The 16,099-nt window shown below is 38.4% G+C and overlaps 1 protein-coding gene across 5 annotated transcripts in view; it reads right to left on the bottom strand.

Annotated features, from left to right (window-relative positions):
• Window positions 1-16,099, bottom strand: part of AASDH (aminoadipate-semialdehyde dehydrogenase) — a 42,114-nt gene that overhangs the window by 12,326 nt on the left and 13,689 nt on the right. For 4 of the 5 annotated variants that reach the window (XR_003608698.2, XM_028100543.2, XM_028100542.2 and 1 more), the window contains exons 6-11: window positions 9,199-9,440; window positions 8,143-8,252; window positions 7,456-7,628; window positions 6,812-7,004; window positions 6,098-6,213; window positions 3,306-4,098 (exon numbers count right to left, since the gene is read on the bottom strand). Coding sequence is in view for 4 of the 5 variants with exons in the window: in XM_028100543.2 (XP_027956344.1) it covers window positions 3,306-4,098; window positions 6,098-6,213; window positions 6,812-7,004; window positions 7,456-7,628; window positions 8,143-8,252; window positions 9,199-9,440 (1,627 nt within the window). In the remaining variant the exon portion in view is untranslated. The remainder of the gene's footprint in view (window positions 1-3,305; window positions 4,099-6,097; window positions 6,214-6,811; window positions 7,005-7,455; window positions 7,629-8,142; window positions 8,253-9,198; window positions 9,441-16,099) is intronic. The other variant, XM_028100545.2, reaches the window with a different exon arrangement.

Raw genomic sequence — 16,099 nt, 5'->3', positions numbered from 1 at the left:
ATAAAAAAATAAAAAATCTGGAAAAAAAAATAAAATTAAGAACTTCTCGGGCGCCTGGGTGGCTCAGTCGATAAGTGTCTGCCTTCAGCTCAGGTCGTGATCCCAGAGTCCTGGGATGGAGCCCTGCATCAGGCTCCCTGCTCGGCAGGAAGCCTGCTTCTCCCTCTCCCACTCTCCCTGCTTGTGTTCCCTCTCTCGCTGTCTCTCTGTCAAATAAATAAAAATAAAATCTTTAAAAAAAATTTTTTTTAATAAAATTAAGAACTTCTCTTCAAAAGACATGATGTTAACGAAAGAAGGGGGGGAAGCCACAGACTAGGAGAAAATATGCAAAATATCTATCTGATAAGGGAGTTGTACATAATATTCTCAGAACCCAATAAGAAATACATAATATTCTCAGAACCCAATAAGAAAACAAGCGTAACAAAAAACTAGGCAAAAAATCTGAAGAGACAGGTCATAGAGGATACACAGATGGCAATTAAGTTCATAAAAAGAAACATCATTAGTCACTAAGGAAATGCAAATTAAAACCATAATGAAATACCACACCATAACAATCTGAATGGCTAAAATAAAAATATTTTCAAATTCACCATGCCAGGTGTTAGCAAGGATGTGGAACGACCTCTCACATATTGATGGTGGTAATGCAAAGTGGATCAGTCAACTTGGAAAACATTTTGGGCATTTTTTACTAAAATTATGCTTACTGTATAATCTCCACCTCCTAAGTACTGACCCAAGTGAAAAACTTATATTCACACAAGATCCTATTCACAAATGCTACAGTAGTCTTATTCATAATTATCAAAAACTGGGGGGAAAAAAACTGGAAATAACCCACATGTGAATGGACAAAATCTGGTATATCCACACAACAGAATACTTCCAGCAATAAAAAAAAAAACCTCTTGGGGTGCCTAGGTGGCTCAGTCAGTGGGGCGTCCCATTCTTGATTTAGGGCTCAGGTATTGATCTAAGGACTGTGAGACTGAGCCCCATGCCTGCCTCTCTACCATGCCCCCACCCCGGCTCACATGGGCTCTCTCTTGCTCAAAAAAAAACAAGCCTGTTGATACATGCAACAATATGGATGAATCCAAACACATATTAAGTAAAAGAAGCCAGACTCAAAAGCAAAAACTAGAAAAAGCAAAACTAGAGGGACAGAAAACAGATCAGTGGTTGCCTGGGGTTAGGAGTAGGAGGAGGGATGACTACAGAGTGACACAGAACCTTTTGAGTAATGAACTCTTGATTGTAGTAGTGCTTACGTGACAGTACACATCTGTCAAAACACAGAGCTATAAAGAGGGTAAGTTTTACTGTATGTAAATTATATCTTAATTTAAAAATGTTGGGGCACCTGGGTGGCTGAAGTCAGTTAAACCTCTGACTTTGTCTCAAGTCATGATCTCAGGTCCTGGGATAAAGCCCCAGGTCGGGCTTCCTGCTCAGCAGGGAATCTGCATCTCCCTCTGCCCCTCCCCCTGCTCATGCTTGCTCTCCCTCTCAAATAAAGAAAATCTTAGAAAAAAATGTTTGAAGTACTAAGTGACCACCATGTGCCACAGGCCTTGACTCTTGGGCTACAAACAGTAACTTACATGAGCTGACTTTCAGGATGGGAATGACACGTGTGAGCACATGGATCACTGAAAGTTTCCTGTAGCATATGTTTCAAAATGTACATGGGCAAGAGGGAAGGATCAAACTCAGATTCAAGTAGATACCAGCTAGGATACCACAAGTAGGGAGACATACTCCTAACCGTTTCACACAAGAATCGATAAGCAGATAAAGTAAAACTTTATGTAGCAGAGGAAGTAAAGAGAACAGTAGTCAAGGAGAGGCATTACACCTGGACCCCATATTCTTAAAGTCACATACCTTAGTGAAACTGAATAGCAGCTGGTAGCTAACACTTAATGAGTCAGTACCTTGCAACGTATCAAAGGATTCATAAGCAATGATCTCACTTCACCTTCTCCAAAGCTCAATGATGTATGTGGAATTTAAGAAACCAAACAAATGAGGGTGGCAGGGTGGGGGGTGGAGAGACAAACCAAGAAACAGACAGTTAACTCTAGAGAACAAACTAATGGTTGGGGTGAAACAGGTGATGGGGATTAAAGAAGACACTTGTCATGATAAGCACTGACTAATATATAGAATTGCTGAGTCACTATATTGTACACCTGAAACTAATGTAACACTATGTTAACCATACTGGAATTAAAATAAAACTAAAAAAAAAGAAAGCTCTATGATGATTGTAGTGGTTTTAAAATCTGTCCACAAATTCTCTGATACTCTTCCTTTCAAGAGCTGGAGGCTAAATTCCCCTCCCCTTGAGTATAGGCCAGGCTCAATGATGTGCTTCTAATGAACAGAAGCAAAAATGATGGTACGCAACTTTGGAGACGAAGGCATAGAAGTACTGCATTCCTCCTCTCCCCCTCCCTCCACCTCTCAGAGCACTCACTCTGAGGGAAGTTAGCTGCCAGGTTGTAAGGACACTCAAGGTTGTGAGGCCCACATGACAACAAAGTCTGGAAACAACAAAGCTGGAAAGCTTCCGGTCCCAGCTCGAACCAGCTCGGAACTGAAGCCTTCTGCTGGCCGCAGTATGAGTCAGCTGTCCTGGAAGTAGATTTTCTAGCCCAAGTCAAGCCTTCAGATGACTGCAGCCACATGGGAAACGCTGAACCAGGACTTCCAGCTAAGCTGCTCCTTTCTGACCTCAGAAACTGGTACGTGTTTGTTACTTAATCTAAACCATTAGGTTTTGGGACAATTTACGGTGCAACATGTTTTATTTATTATACCCATATACTCATAAGAACACATGAGGTCCTAAGAGGTTTCAGCAACTTGTCAAAGTTCACAGAGCTGAGAACAGTTTTAGAGCTAGGCTCAAATCCAGAGACTAGGACCCAAGGCCCACACTGTGAGTTAGCATGTGGGTAACCATTATTCTTTTTTTTTTTTTTTAAAGACTTTATTCATTTGACAGAGAGAGAGCTGGAGAGGGAACACAAACAGGGGGAGCAGGAGAGGGAGAAGCAGGCTTCCTACAGAACAGGGAGCCTGACGCGGGGCTCAATCCCAGCACCCCGGAATCATGACCTGAGCCGAAGGCAGACACTTAACGACTAAGCCACCCAGGCGCCCCAACCATTACTCTTTAACAACCACCAAACCCACCATACATAAGTTTTTAAATTTAACTTGCTCGTACTAGCATTATCATATGGTAATTAAGTTTAACTCTATAAACCTCAAATTCAGAAACTTACCTACTACAATAAAGTTTCCACACTTAGATACACACGCTGAGGATTCAAGTCGATCTCCCAAAATCTGTTCCCATTTCACCTTCCCAGAGTGAAGGTCAATTGCCATCATTCTGTGAGAATGGGAGCCAATGTACACAGTTGTGGATGACTTATCAATAGCGGGGATTACAACTAGAGGTGAAGCATCCACGCATTTGCCCGTGTCTGACTTCCATCTCACGTGTAGCTCCATTTTCTTGGCTGCTGTTACACATGTTCCCTCTTCAGAAACTTCTGCAACATGGGATGGATCTTTTGACTTGCCAGTAAGAGCTGGAGGATTTAAGCTTTTCACATTTTGAATATTAGTCTGTGAAATTAATTCAGAAGAATGAGCTGAAGAGCAAAGTCCTAACTTAGTTAAAAATTTAGTATTCAGTGACAAAATCTGACTCCCTCTGCTCACTGCAGTAAAAGCAGTTAGCTCGTTGTCACAACTTAATGTCATAACAGATTTCTGATGTAAAGATTTTCCACTGGTTTCTTCTTGATTAATGTTGCTGAATTTTCTTTTTGTGGCATAATTCTTGCTAAATACCAGATCTTCATCTGAAAACACTGTTTGAAGGACGTGATTGTAAATCTCTAAAATGGAACTGCTTAGAATAATTTCCAGAAGCCCAGGTACTGATGTGCCAACTAGTTTCTCAATCTCATTGAGGAGCCGTATGGACTTTAAGGAATCTCCACCACTATTTAAAAAGAGTGACTCATCAGGAACCTTCAAAGGATCTTCTGAGAGATTCAGAATAGACTATAGATGAGAAAAGGGAGAAATACGGTGAAGTAAAGGACTAAAACCAAAACAATTCAACCAATTTATAGGTAATATATACAGCATAGTACTTACATTAATGATATGAACAAGATACACAAAATAAATATTTTGATAATTAAAATAAACTTTAAAGGTATTTTCTTTTTAGTAAAGGAGACGATCACTATGCTACCAATTTTGTCACAAACTCACTCTAAAACTACAAGTAATATTTCCCTTTAGAGCACTTTTCCTACCCATAAAATAGCAAGTGGAATTATAAAAATATGATTTACTAATTATAAACTCCACAAAATACTAATATCTGATATTTCTATAATATGGGAACAGTATTTATATTCATTCGCTTCACTAAATCAAAATTATATTCCAAGAATCTAAGAATGAAGTGAGACTTATCAAGCTATCCTTTACTTTCAAACAAGACTATACAATTACATCCTCTTTTCAGAACCTTCAGAAAGCTCCACATTTTATCTAAGAAAAACTGTACTGACCTATGGTTGTAATATATACATATTTCAAAATAAATTTTTTTATTTTTTTAAAGATTTGAGAGAGAGAAAGAGAGAGAGAGAACATGGGGGGAGGAGCAAAGGGAGAGGGAGAAGCAGGCTCCCCGCCGAGCAGGAAGCCCAATAGGGGACTCAATCCCAGGACCCCTGGATCACAACCTGAGCCAAAGGCAGACACTTAACCGACTGAGCCACCCAAGCGCCCCTCCAAATAAATTTTTTAAATTGTTTGCTATACATATTTCTATATATGCAAACAGTCCCCAACTTAAAATGATTTGACTTAAGTTGTTGTTGAAGTAGGCTCCATACCCAGTGTAGAGCCCAATGCAGGGCTTGAATTGATGACCCTGAGATCAAGACCTGAGCCTAAATCAAGAGTCAGATGCTTAGCACCCCTTAAGATTTTTTAACTTCACAATGGTGTGAAAACAATATGCATTCAATGGAAACTGTACTTCAAATTCTGATCTTTTCCCAGTCAAGCAACATAGATCTCCTGATGCTGGGCAGGAACAGCCAGCCACAGCTCCCAGTCAGCCACGTGATCACAAGAGTAAACAACTGATATACTTGTAACCATTCTGTACCTACACAACCATTCTGTTTTTCACTTTCAGTACAGTATTCAATAAATTACCTGAGATATTCAACAATTTATTATAAAATAGGCTTTGTGTCAGATGTTTTTGCCCAACTGTAAGCTAATATAAGTGTTCTGAGCACATTTAAGGTAGGCTAGGCTAAGGTACAATGTTCGGTAGTTGTATTACATGCATTTTGACTATGAAATTTTCAACTTACAATGGGTTTATCCAGATGTAATCCCATTTTAAATTGAGGAAGATCTGTTGTTACTGCAAGTTCCTCAGGAATAATGACATAAGCCCTTATATCACAGATTGTAGTAAAGCAATATTTGGCCATTTTTCTCAACTCTGACAAGCACCGTACTCCACTGCCCCATTGGGGAAAAGTTATGTCAAGATGGGTCTTGTCTACCTGTGCCTTTTATGTCTACCTCACTTATTTTTGTTTGTTTTTTAAAGATTTTATTTATTTGTCAGAGAGAGAGAGAGAGTGAGTGAAGAGAGCAGGGACAGCAGGCAGAGGGAGAAGGAGGCTTCCCACTGAGCAGGAAGCCTGATGTGGGGCTCGATCCTGGGACCCTGGGGTCATGACCTGAGCCAAAGGCAGAGGCTTAACCGACGGAGTCACCCAGGCATCCCTGTCTACCTCACTTCTAATAAATTTCTTTATGGGGAGCTTAATTTTACAGTAGAGAACCTAATCCTATTTTAATACAAATTGAAAAAACAACGGTATATTACTTAACATTACTTAACATTTGGGCATCAATAACATTCTTAGAAAACACTATCAGCCATATTAGGATGTTAATAGTCCCAAAAGATATAACATAACTTCTTTATAACAAATTTGTATCTTAAAAGTTATACCTTCCACAAATACTGTAATTTTCCCCAGAGTTCCTCTTTTCCATTGAGTTTGCACTCAGACTTCAAGTTTAAATAGTTTAAATATATCTTGTTTAACTCTGAAACATCAATTTTGCCTAAAAAGAGAAATTATTTTAAAATTTCAGTTCAAACCCTTTCTATCTTCATTAGTCATAAGAATCCACACATTTTTCAGTGTAAAAGTTTGAAATCTTATAGAATAGTTTGTGAAAGATAATCAATTCTAAAGAATGTAAGCCCACGCTACCAAGAATGTAATGGGTAGTAAGAAAGGAAGAGCTAATGTTTACTTTATTTAAAGAGTTAAAAAATGGTCCTACTAACTGAACAATTACTGCATTTTGATGTAAATATTAAATAAAGATGAAACTGGGAAGGCAATATGGTTATTAAGAACATTATGTTTTAAAATCAAAAAGTCTTAGAATTTCAACTCTACCATTAACCAGCGGTTTTGTGAAAATTACTTAACCTCTTTAAGCCTTATTTTCCATATCTGTAAATGGGAATTATATTACCTACTCACAGGATTTTCTAGAGATAAAATGAGTTAATTATACAAAGCACTTAATAGAGGTCTACCACAATATATGCTAATATTACTTAGAATAATAAGGATTTAAAAGGCCTTTAAACTAGTTATGGATTAGTATTCATTTGGCACTGAAACATATCTGCTTCAAATGATTTTACCATGAGATGTAAATGGTAGAGAATCAATCAACAAAAGTTCATCTGGAATTGCATGACTTGGAAGATGCTTCTGCAGTTCTTTAAAGATGTATTCCTTTACTAAATCATTTTTGGACACCAAGAACAGAATTAATTTTTCCTGATTATACCATGTAACTGCACAAGACTCCACTTGCTGAAGTCCTTCAGCAACCTATGAGAGAAATTATCCCAATTTGTCAGAGGACATTTAAAAGCAAACTTCATACATGCTCAAACTTCTCATGTCTGAAATCAACACAGTCAAATTAAAATGTAAAATAACTAGACACTTAAAGAAAAAAAAAATCAACTGCTAGTACTGCTATTAGCAGCACACTGGGTTCTTCATGTTTTTCAAAAATAATTGCTCCCAGAGCAAAGTAAACCATTATTTTCACAGTTATAAAAATCCATTCTGTCACTTACTTAAAAAAACAACTCTTTCTTCATGCTGGGAATAAGGGCACACTGAATAACCCACACCTATTATTGTAATCCATCATTAATACAAAAAATCTTAGGTTTAAATAACGTTAATAGAGAATGCTGGCACAGAAAACTGGTGGAGGCTACCTCTAAAACCTACATATGTTAGTAGACACTTAGTATTTAAATAGTTCTACCTGTTGCACAAGTTCAATGTTAAGACGTTTGCCATGTCGTTTGATCTGACTGTCCTTTCGTCCCAAGAAAAACATCTGTCCATCTTTCACCATCACCAAGTCTCCTGTGGCTCGCATCATGCCAAGTGGTACTGTCATTTCATCATCAAGAAAACATACTCTGTTTCTGCCACCTTCACAAGATATAAACACCAGTGTAATAAAAAAAAAAAAAATCCACGGAAAATATATTAAAAACCATCAAATCAAGAACATCTTCAAAAGTTCAGTTACTAAGTTTCACATTTTGAATATTTATAAGGAAAGGGGGCAGCACACTTTTAAATGTTACCTGGTAAAATTAAATACAATAACCTCAGTAAAATAAATAAAACAAGATTTCTAAAAACATATGTGTGATTAAAAAAATTTAGAATACTGATTATAGAGAATTTTGGCTATAAATATAAAGATCCAACTTGCAATTTTTACATTACTTTTATATTTTCCCTAAGGGTATCAAACATTGTTATGTGAAATAATTATGGTAACATATTAAATGTTTCATGACTGTGAGAATGAAATTTAAAAATTATCATCATTGAAAAGAATACCAGACATAAGACAAATTGATCAAAGAATAAAATTAAACAGATTATTTTCTTGGGGGGAAAAAAAAAAGATATTCCCAATCAACAAAGGTAAAACCACCTAAAAATACTTGGCCACGACCTTCCTGAATTGTGAAACCATTAGTATCTCTGACTTCAACTACTGTTCCAAGCAGTGGAAATCCCAGTGGTACCGGCAATTCAGATCTATGAAAACACAACAACCCAAACCACATTTAAATTTTTCATTTGAATAGGAGATTTTCCAATGTATTTAAATCACATCATACCAAATAAAGAAAAAAAGTTTTGGTTATGTTATAATTCAAAGACTGCCAAGAGGAAAAGGTTAGGTGGAAAGGTTATTATAGGTTATTTATTTTTGTTTAGTCACAAAAAAGTTATAGCAGGATCTGTAGCACCAGTTATAAGAAAGGTTTTGGATCCCCAGCTTAAAGTTTTAGATAAAACAAGGGCGCCTGGGTTGCTCAAATTAGTTAAGCAACTGACTCGATTTCGGCTCAGGTCATGATCTCAGGGTTGTGAGATTGAGCTCTGTGCTGGGCATGGAGCCTGCTTAAGATTCTCTCTCTCCCGGGGCACCTGGGTGGCTCAGGTCATGATCCTGGAGTCCTGGGACTAAGCCCCACATTGGGCTCGCTGCTCAGTGGGGAGCCTGTTTCTCTCTCTCCCTCTGCCCACCACCCTCGTGCTCTCTCTCTTGCTCGATTTCTCTCTCAAATAAATCTTTAAAAAAAAAAAAAGATTCTCTCTCCCTCTCCCTGTGCCCTCCCCCACCCTCCCTCTAAAAATATTTAAAAAATAAAAATTCTAGGGGCGCCTGGGTGGCTCAGTCGTTGGGTGTCTGCCTTCGGCTCAGGCCATGATCCCAGGACCCTGGGATCGAGCCCTGCATCGGGCTCCCTGCTCCATGGGAAGCCTGCTTCTCCCTCTCCCACTCCCCCTGCTTGTGTTCCCTCTCTCGTTGTCTCTGTCAAATAAAAACAGGGTCTTTGAAAAAAAAAAATTCTAGGTAAAATAGTGTTTCTAAAATTATTACTGCAGTGCCTATCAAAAACATTATTAGTGTTAATGTTAAGACACTGGAAAAATACAGTTTCTCTCTAGTCTATTTAGTAATTAAAACCCTTACTTCAAAGTAGAATTAAGAAACTGCTCTGGAATCCTGTAAAAAGTTGCCCAACTTGATACCTCTGTGATACCATAAACATTAAATATTTGTGTTTTATTGTCTATTCCTCTCCAGCTTTTGAGAAGAGTCAATGATGGAAATGCTTCACCACCAAGGGCTAATACTCGAAGAGAAGTACTGGCTGATAAAACGGTTGACTTGATAAGCTGAGATCCAAATCTTCTAAGCAAAGTTGGTGTTGCCTGTGAATATATTAAAGATAATTTATTTCCCTTCACTTCTTTAAAAAAGTAAATACTGTAATAATTAGTTCAAAGCTTAACACTGGGCACCCACATGGAAATTAAGGAGGTATTTATAAAATTATAAATCATTTTGGAAATCTCCTGAAGCAGCATTACCTTCTTAATGTGTATATCAATTTTGCTTTAGCAAAAAACTTAAGAAAAACATTAGTTATGCTTCATTGGATAGTTCAGACAAGACGGTTTAAAAATAAAAAGGACAAAATATATAAAATCAGTTCATACTTCCTTTTCCATTACCTCTATGTAGAAAAAAGTATATAAAGGATTAAAAAAATGTTTCTAAAAATATGAAAAAAGATCTTTAAAAACAGCTTTAGTGAGGTATAACTGACATAAAATAAACTGAACATATTTAAAGCCTACAATATAATTGAGATACAGATATACAGATGTATCAGTGAAACTATCACCATAATCCAAATAATGAATATATTCTTCAGCCCTAAAATTACCACTGTAACACTCCCCTTCGACTGGACCCCTTTTCCAGACAACCACTGATCTCTTTCCTAATGATCAGCTGGCATTTTCTAGAATTATATGAAAATGGAATCACACATCATGTATTGTTTTGACGTGACTTTTCACTCCATATAAATATTTTGTGATACACCTATGTTGTATTTATCAATTCCCTTTTTGTCTCAGTTCAGGCTGACATAACAAAATACCACAGACTAGGTAGGTTACAAACAATAGAAATTTACTCTCACAGTTCCGGAGGCTTTAAGTCCAAGATCAGGGTGCCATCATGGTCCGGTTCTGGTAAAAGCCCTCTTTCAAGGTTACAGGCTGCCAACTTGTATACTCACATGGTGGAAGGGGCTAGGGAGCTCTGTAGGGTCTCTTTTCCAAGAGCACTAATCCCTTTCATGAGGGCTCCACCCTCATGACCTAAAAACTCCCCAGGGCCACACCTCCTAATACTATTAGGTTGTTCATTAGGGTTTTAACAAATGAATGGGGGAGGCGCAGACACTCAAGACCATGGGGCTCTTTATTGTTGAGTAGTAGTCCATCAAACAGATCAGGACTAGCATTTACATTTCCATACAAAATTTAGGAACAATTTATCAATTTCTACCCCAAAAAGCCTACTAGGATTTTGATAGGAACCATGTTTATAGATCTTGACAACATTGAGACTTCAATCCATAAACATTTAATGTCTCTTCATTTATTGAACTCTTTAACTTCTATCAGTAACGTGTTGGTTTTTTTTTTTTTCCTTTTTGCACTGCCTGGACCAACCAGAGTAATGATGAAGAGAAGTGACAAAAGCAAACATCCTTGTCTTGTTTACAATCTTAGGGCAAAAGTATGTAGTCTGTCTTTCACCAAACAGGATGTTAGCTGTAGTTTTTTGCAGATGCCCTTCATCACACTGGGGAAGTTCTATTCCTGCTTAAGGTTTTTTCCTTCATCACACATGTTGGATTTTGCCAAATACTTCTGCATCTATTTATACTAAATAATGAACAAAAAGCATAATTATCAGTGGATTTTTGGATGTTAAACCAAATGTGTCTTCCTGGAATAAATGCCACTTGGTCACATTTTAAGTTTACTGAAAAATGTTTTGTGGTTGAGAATATGATCTATCCTAGAAAATGTTCAATGTGCTTGCAAAGAATGCATATTCTGCATTTACTGGATATTGTGTTCTATAAACGGAATTTGGCTGAAAATGTTGTTCAAGTCTTCTATATGTTCTGATTTCTGTCCAGTTTTTCATTCAACTGTTAAAAGTGGGGTATTAAAATTTTGAACTACTGGGTTGCCTAGTTCTCATTTCAATCCTGTCCATTTTGCTTCATGTATTTGGAACCTCCATTTTTAGGTGGATATACATTTATAATCGTTACATCTTGATACAACATACCTCTTTATGTAATGACCATTTTATTATGAAATGTTCTTGTTGCTTTTTTGCTTGTTTCTTTGTTACTAACTAGCCTGGATTAAATCTGTAAGATCTGTCTTCCTGGTGATGTGTGGCCACTAATGTCATTGCTCAGTTGTTCTTTTAAATGTTTTTTCTAAATTCATTTGAGAGAACACGAGTGGGGGGGTTGGGAGGGAGGGAAGCAGACTCCCCCATGAGCAAGAAGCCCAATGTGGGACTCGATCCCAGGACCCTGAGATCATAACCTGAGCCACCCACGTGCCCCTTAAATATATATTCTTTTCATTTTTAAGTCTCACTTCCTACGAGTCACCCTGTGTCTGCATAGCCCAGTAGTCGAGCAATGAAGGACAGACTGTCCACAGAGATGGATTTGTGTGTATAGATAGATGAGCTCAAAGTTTAGGTCATTTTCAAGCCCAATCCAGCTTTTATTTTCCATGGGTCCTTTTGTGTCTCTAATGTACATGCACATACCCTCAAGGTCAGCCAGGAATGTGCTTGGGCCCTCTGGTCTGATTCACAAGTGCAGCCTTACCCAGAATGTGCTTTCCCCCTGTGACCACAACCTCAAACCAGTGGCGTTTTTGGCCCTCCATGCCGGCCTGCTTCAACATTTCCACAGACAGTGCTTTTGGGCATGGACATAGCCTAACATTCCAAACTGAATAATCTCCCTTATGAGCAAGAGGCCCTGACAGAAAAGTCTGTTTTGACTGTGCTGGGGGAAGCAGGGAGAGCAGCTTAGTCTAGAATGCCACGAATTCCATTTTTATGCAAAACACAACAATTTTTAAAGACAAACACTTTTCAGGTAGTTGTAGGCCTTTGGTTGATTTCCAAAGTGTTGACGTAGTCGCCTTTGTCAATTTTCTCCAGCTTTATAGTTGCTTTCTATCAGGGAGAGGATCTGCCAATCTCTTTACTTGACCATAGAAAATTTCCATGTGAATCAAGATTTTTAAATGGTTTCTTTCAATAAAAGCTAGAAGCAGCTCTAATGGACAACTTGAATTTTAATTCAAAAAGATTAAAGTCTTGGTTTGTCAAAATATTTAAGTAATAGGATGGCCCTACATCCCAGTACAAACTTACTATTCCAGATTCCTGTCTAGGAATTTAGCCCCTCCATTCACTCTCAAGATTCTGGGTTTTTTTTGGTAATAAATTATAATGGCCACCCTACTTATAAGGCATCCTAAATCAAGTAAACTTTCTACCAAGTTTTATCATAAGGAAAATCTCTTATCAAAATGAAATGTTCTAGGCATGCCTGGGTAGCTCAGTTGCTTGGTCATCTGACTCTTGGTTTCATCTCAGGTCGTGATCTCAGGGTCCTGAGTTAAGAGTTCTGCGTTGAGCTTAGTTATCAGCACAGAGTCTGCTTGTCCCTCTCCTTCGGCTCCTCCCCCTACGTGCACGTGATCGCTTGTTCTCGTTCTCTCTCATAAATAAAATCTTAAAAAAAAAATGTTCTGGCCTAATTTCTGGTGCTAATTATTTCAACATTGAACTCTACAAATGAATGCACAGCTATGAATATTCAGCACGATAAAGCATAGTAACACTCTTCAGATACTCATAAACTGAAATAAAATTTAGTGGCAGAATACTAGTCAATATGCTTTGTTACCAAATCATCCGAGGCACAGAAAAATAGGGCTTAGTAAATAACAGATAAAACAGGGAATGTTAAGGTTCCTTCCAAAATTTCTAAGGAAAATTTCACATAAAACCGAACATTATTATGCTGACATTTTGGTAGCTAGCAACCTGAGATTTCATGCTAATTAAATGGTTTCACTTTTATTTTAAAGATTTTATTTATTTGACAGAGAGACACAGTGAGAGAGGGAACACAAACAGCAGGAGAGAGAGAGAAGCAGGCTTCCCGCGGAGCAGGGAGCCCGATGCGGGGCTTGATCCCAGGACCTGGGATCATGACCTGAGCTGAAGGCAGACCCTTAACGACTGAGCCACCCAGGCGCCCTTAAATGGCTTCACTTTTAAAGGGCATCAAGTTTAATATAACTTTGCTACCCAAAGTATTAAAAAAAAAAAAAAAAGCTCAAATATATTTTAGGTTTGTAAAAAGCCAAAAAGGTCCTTATTCCTTATTCCTGAAACAAAGTCAGTCTTTAATTTCCTCAAAAGCTTAGTCCATTTCACTTTGGGGCCTTTCTCCCCCACAGTAAATCAAGATGTTCTTTTTTAATTTTTAAAACCTTAATAAAGGGGCACCTGGGTGGCTCAGTCGGTTAAGTGTCTGCTTTCAGCTCAGGTCATGATCCCAGGATCCTGGGATCCAGCCCCGCATCAGGCTCCTTACTCAGTGGGGAGCCTGCTTCTCCCTCTGCCTGCCACTCCCCCTGCTTGTGCTCTCTCACAAAATCTTTAAAAAATAATAAAATAAAATAAAACTTTAATAAAGCATGTACTGTCTTTTAACCTGTTAAGATCCTTGCTTAATATCCATTTAGGGGGCGCCTGGGTGGCTCAGTTGGTTAACCATCTGCCTTGGGCTCAGGTCAAGATCCCGGAGTCCCAGGATGGAGCCCTGATTCAGGCTCCCTGCTCAGTGAGGAGTCTGCTTCTCCCTCTGTCCCTCACCCGTCACTCTCCCTCGCTCTCAAACACAATCTTAAAATATACCTAATTAGGTTTTTAGGTAACATTATTTGTAAATAAAATCTATACGGGAAACTTTCTAAGTATAGAATATCTATTATATGGGCAAAAAGGCAAAAATCCTTGATGACTTATATATCATTTGATAAGAAATTTGACTTTGGAAGGAAAAGATGAACCCTAACAACAAATGCCTCACTATGAGACATAAGAGACCTAACAATACTGAATCCATCTTAGCACTCCATCTTGTTCATGTGGGCAGTCTAATGAGATCTTGTTCACATCGGTGGCTAGGGTTACAAGACCTTTGGAGATTAATATATGTAGCTTAGCAATGCCCACTGAGGCCAGGATAGGGGGAGGGGGAGGCTTGCTTCGGCCCTCCATAAATGTGTTCAAGATAACACATTCTTCTCTCCCCTTTCTGAGGCAGGGACGGTGCCACAAGATCTAATTAAAGATTGGCTGTCAGATACATGTAGACCCTTTGATCTTACTATAGTGCCTTCCCCTACACGTCCCTTGGGTCTATAAAATCTGTAGACTAAGGTCCGGTCTTTGCAGAGAATAGCTGCACCCCTCCACATCATCATCCATCCATCCCTCCCTGTCAGTATGTTACCATGCATAAAACTATGTAAACTGTATGGAGTTGCCCGCTTCATTTTTTTCATCTCAAAGTCCCTTCTCAGTTTGGAGGATACTTTACAGTTCCTCCTCCCCAAACTTCTAAAAAGACAAGACATGCCTAATACAGAGGAAAGTATAGCCTGTCAGCTTGTGTACTTTTCTTCCTTCCTCAAACCCAAAATTTGGGGGTGCCTGGGTGGCACAGTCAGTTAAGTGTCCGGCTCAGTTTTGACTCAGGTTGTGATCTCACAATCATGAGCTAGAGCCCCAGGTTGGGTTCTGCGCTCAGCAAGGAGTTGGCTTCAGATTCCCTTTCCCTCTCCTTCTACCCCTCCTACTCATGCTTGTGCTTCTCTCAAATAAATCAATCTTTAAAAACAAAAATAACTCAAATTTGATCTGCTGATAATACTCCAAATTAAGTATTGTGAATTAAATAAAATCATCATGAAATTATATGCACAACTTGCTGTGTTCTAGGATCTGAGTTAGTAAACGTATATCCGTTTCGCAAAGATTTAGGACCCCAAAAAGGTTAAAACCCACTACTAGAGTAAATTTATCTGAGACTGTGCTAAAACATTAAGCAAGGGGAGCGGATTTAAAGAGAAAGAACTCATTGACTTGACACAGAAAGTCTCCTTTCCTTTAGTAACTATCTCTCAAATCTGCTAAGGTACTTTGCAAATGTTTCCTGAAAATTATACTCCTTGAATTTTGTAGGAAAATAAATTATATTAAAGTCTTGTCTAGGGTGCCTGGGTGGCTCAGTTGGTTAAGCGACTGCCTTCGGCTCAGGTCATGATCCTGGAGTCCCGGGATTGAGTCCCGCATCAGGCTTCCTGCTCAGCGAGGAACCTGCTTCTCCCTCTGGCCCTCCCCCCTCTCATGTGCTCTCTCTCTCTCTCATTCTCACTCTCTCAAAATAAATAAATAAATCGGGCGCCTGGGTGGCTCAGTTGGTTAAGCGACTGCCTTCGGCTCAGGTCATGATCCTGGAGTCCCGGGATCGAGTCCCGCATCGGGCTCCCTGCTCAGCAGGGAGTCTGCTTCTCCCTCTGACCCTCCCCCCTCTCATGTGCTCTCTCTCTCATTCTCGCTCTCTCAAATAAATAAATAAAATCTTTAAAAAAAAATAAATAATCTTTAAAAAAAAAAAGTCTTGTCCAGACTGATAGAATGATCACCAGAGATTGAAAATTTATATGCATTGATATACCCATCAAGCCACATTACTATATTCATTGTATATATATTATATATATAATATATATACATATATATATTTTTTAAGGATGAAAAACTTCCTAAAAACAAAGTCAATATCAAATTTTGCCTTTAGGACATCCTTGAGTCTCTTACACTAGATATAAATCTGCTATTTTTAGTTTATCATGATTTGCATCTAATTTTGTTAATTCTCTTT

The sequence above is a fragment of the Eumetopias jubatus genome, unplaced genomic scaffold, assembly GCF_037043125.1.
Source record: "Eumetopias jubatus isolate StellerSeaLion01/CBP00866 unplaced genomic scaffold, mEumJub1_p1.0 scaffold_2, whole genome shotgun sequence".
NCBI lineage: Eukaryota > Metazoa > Chordata > Mammalia > Carnivora > Otariidae > Eumetopias > Eumetopias jubatus.
This window is presented reverse-complemented; position numbering and strand designations above follow the sequence as displayed.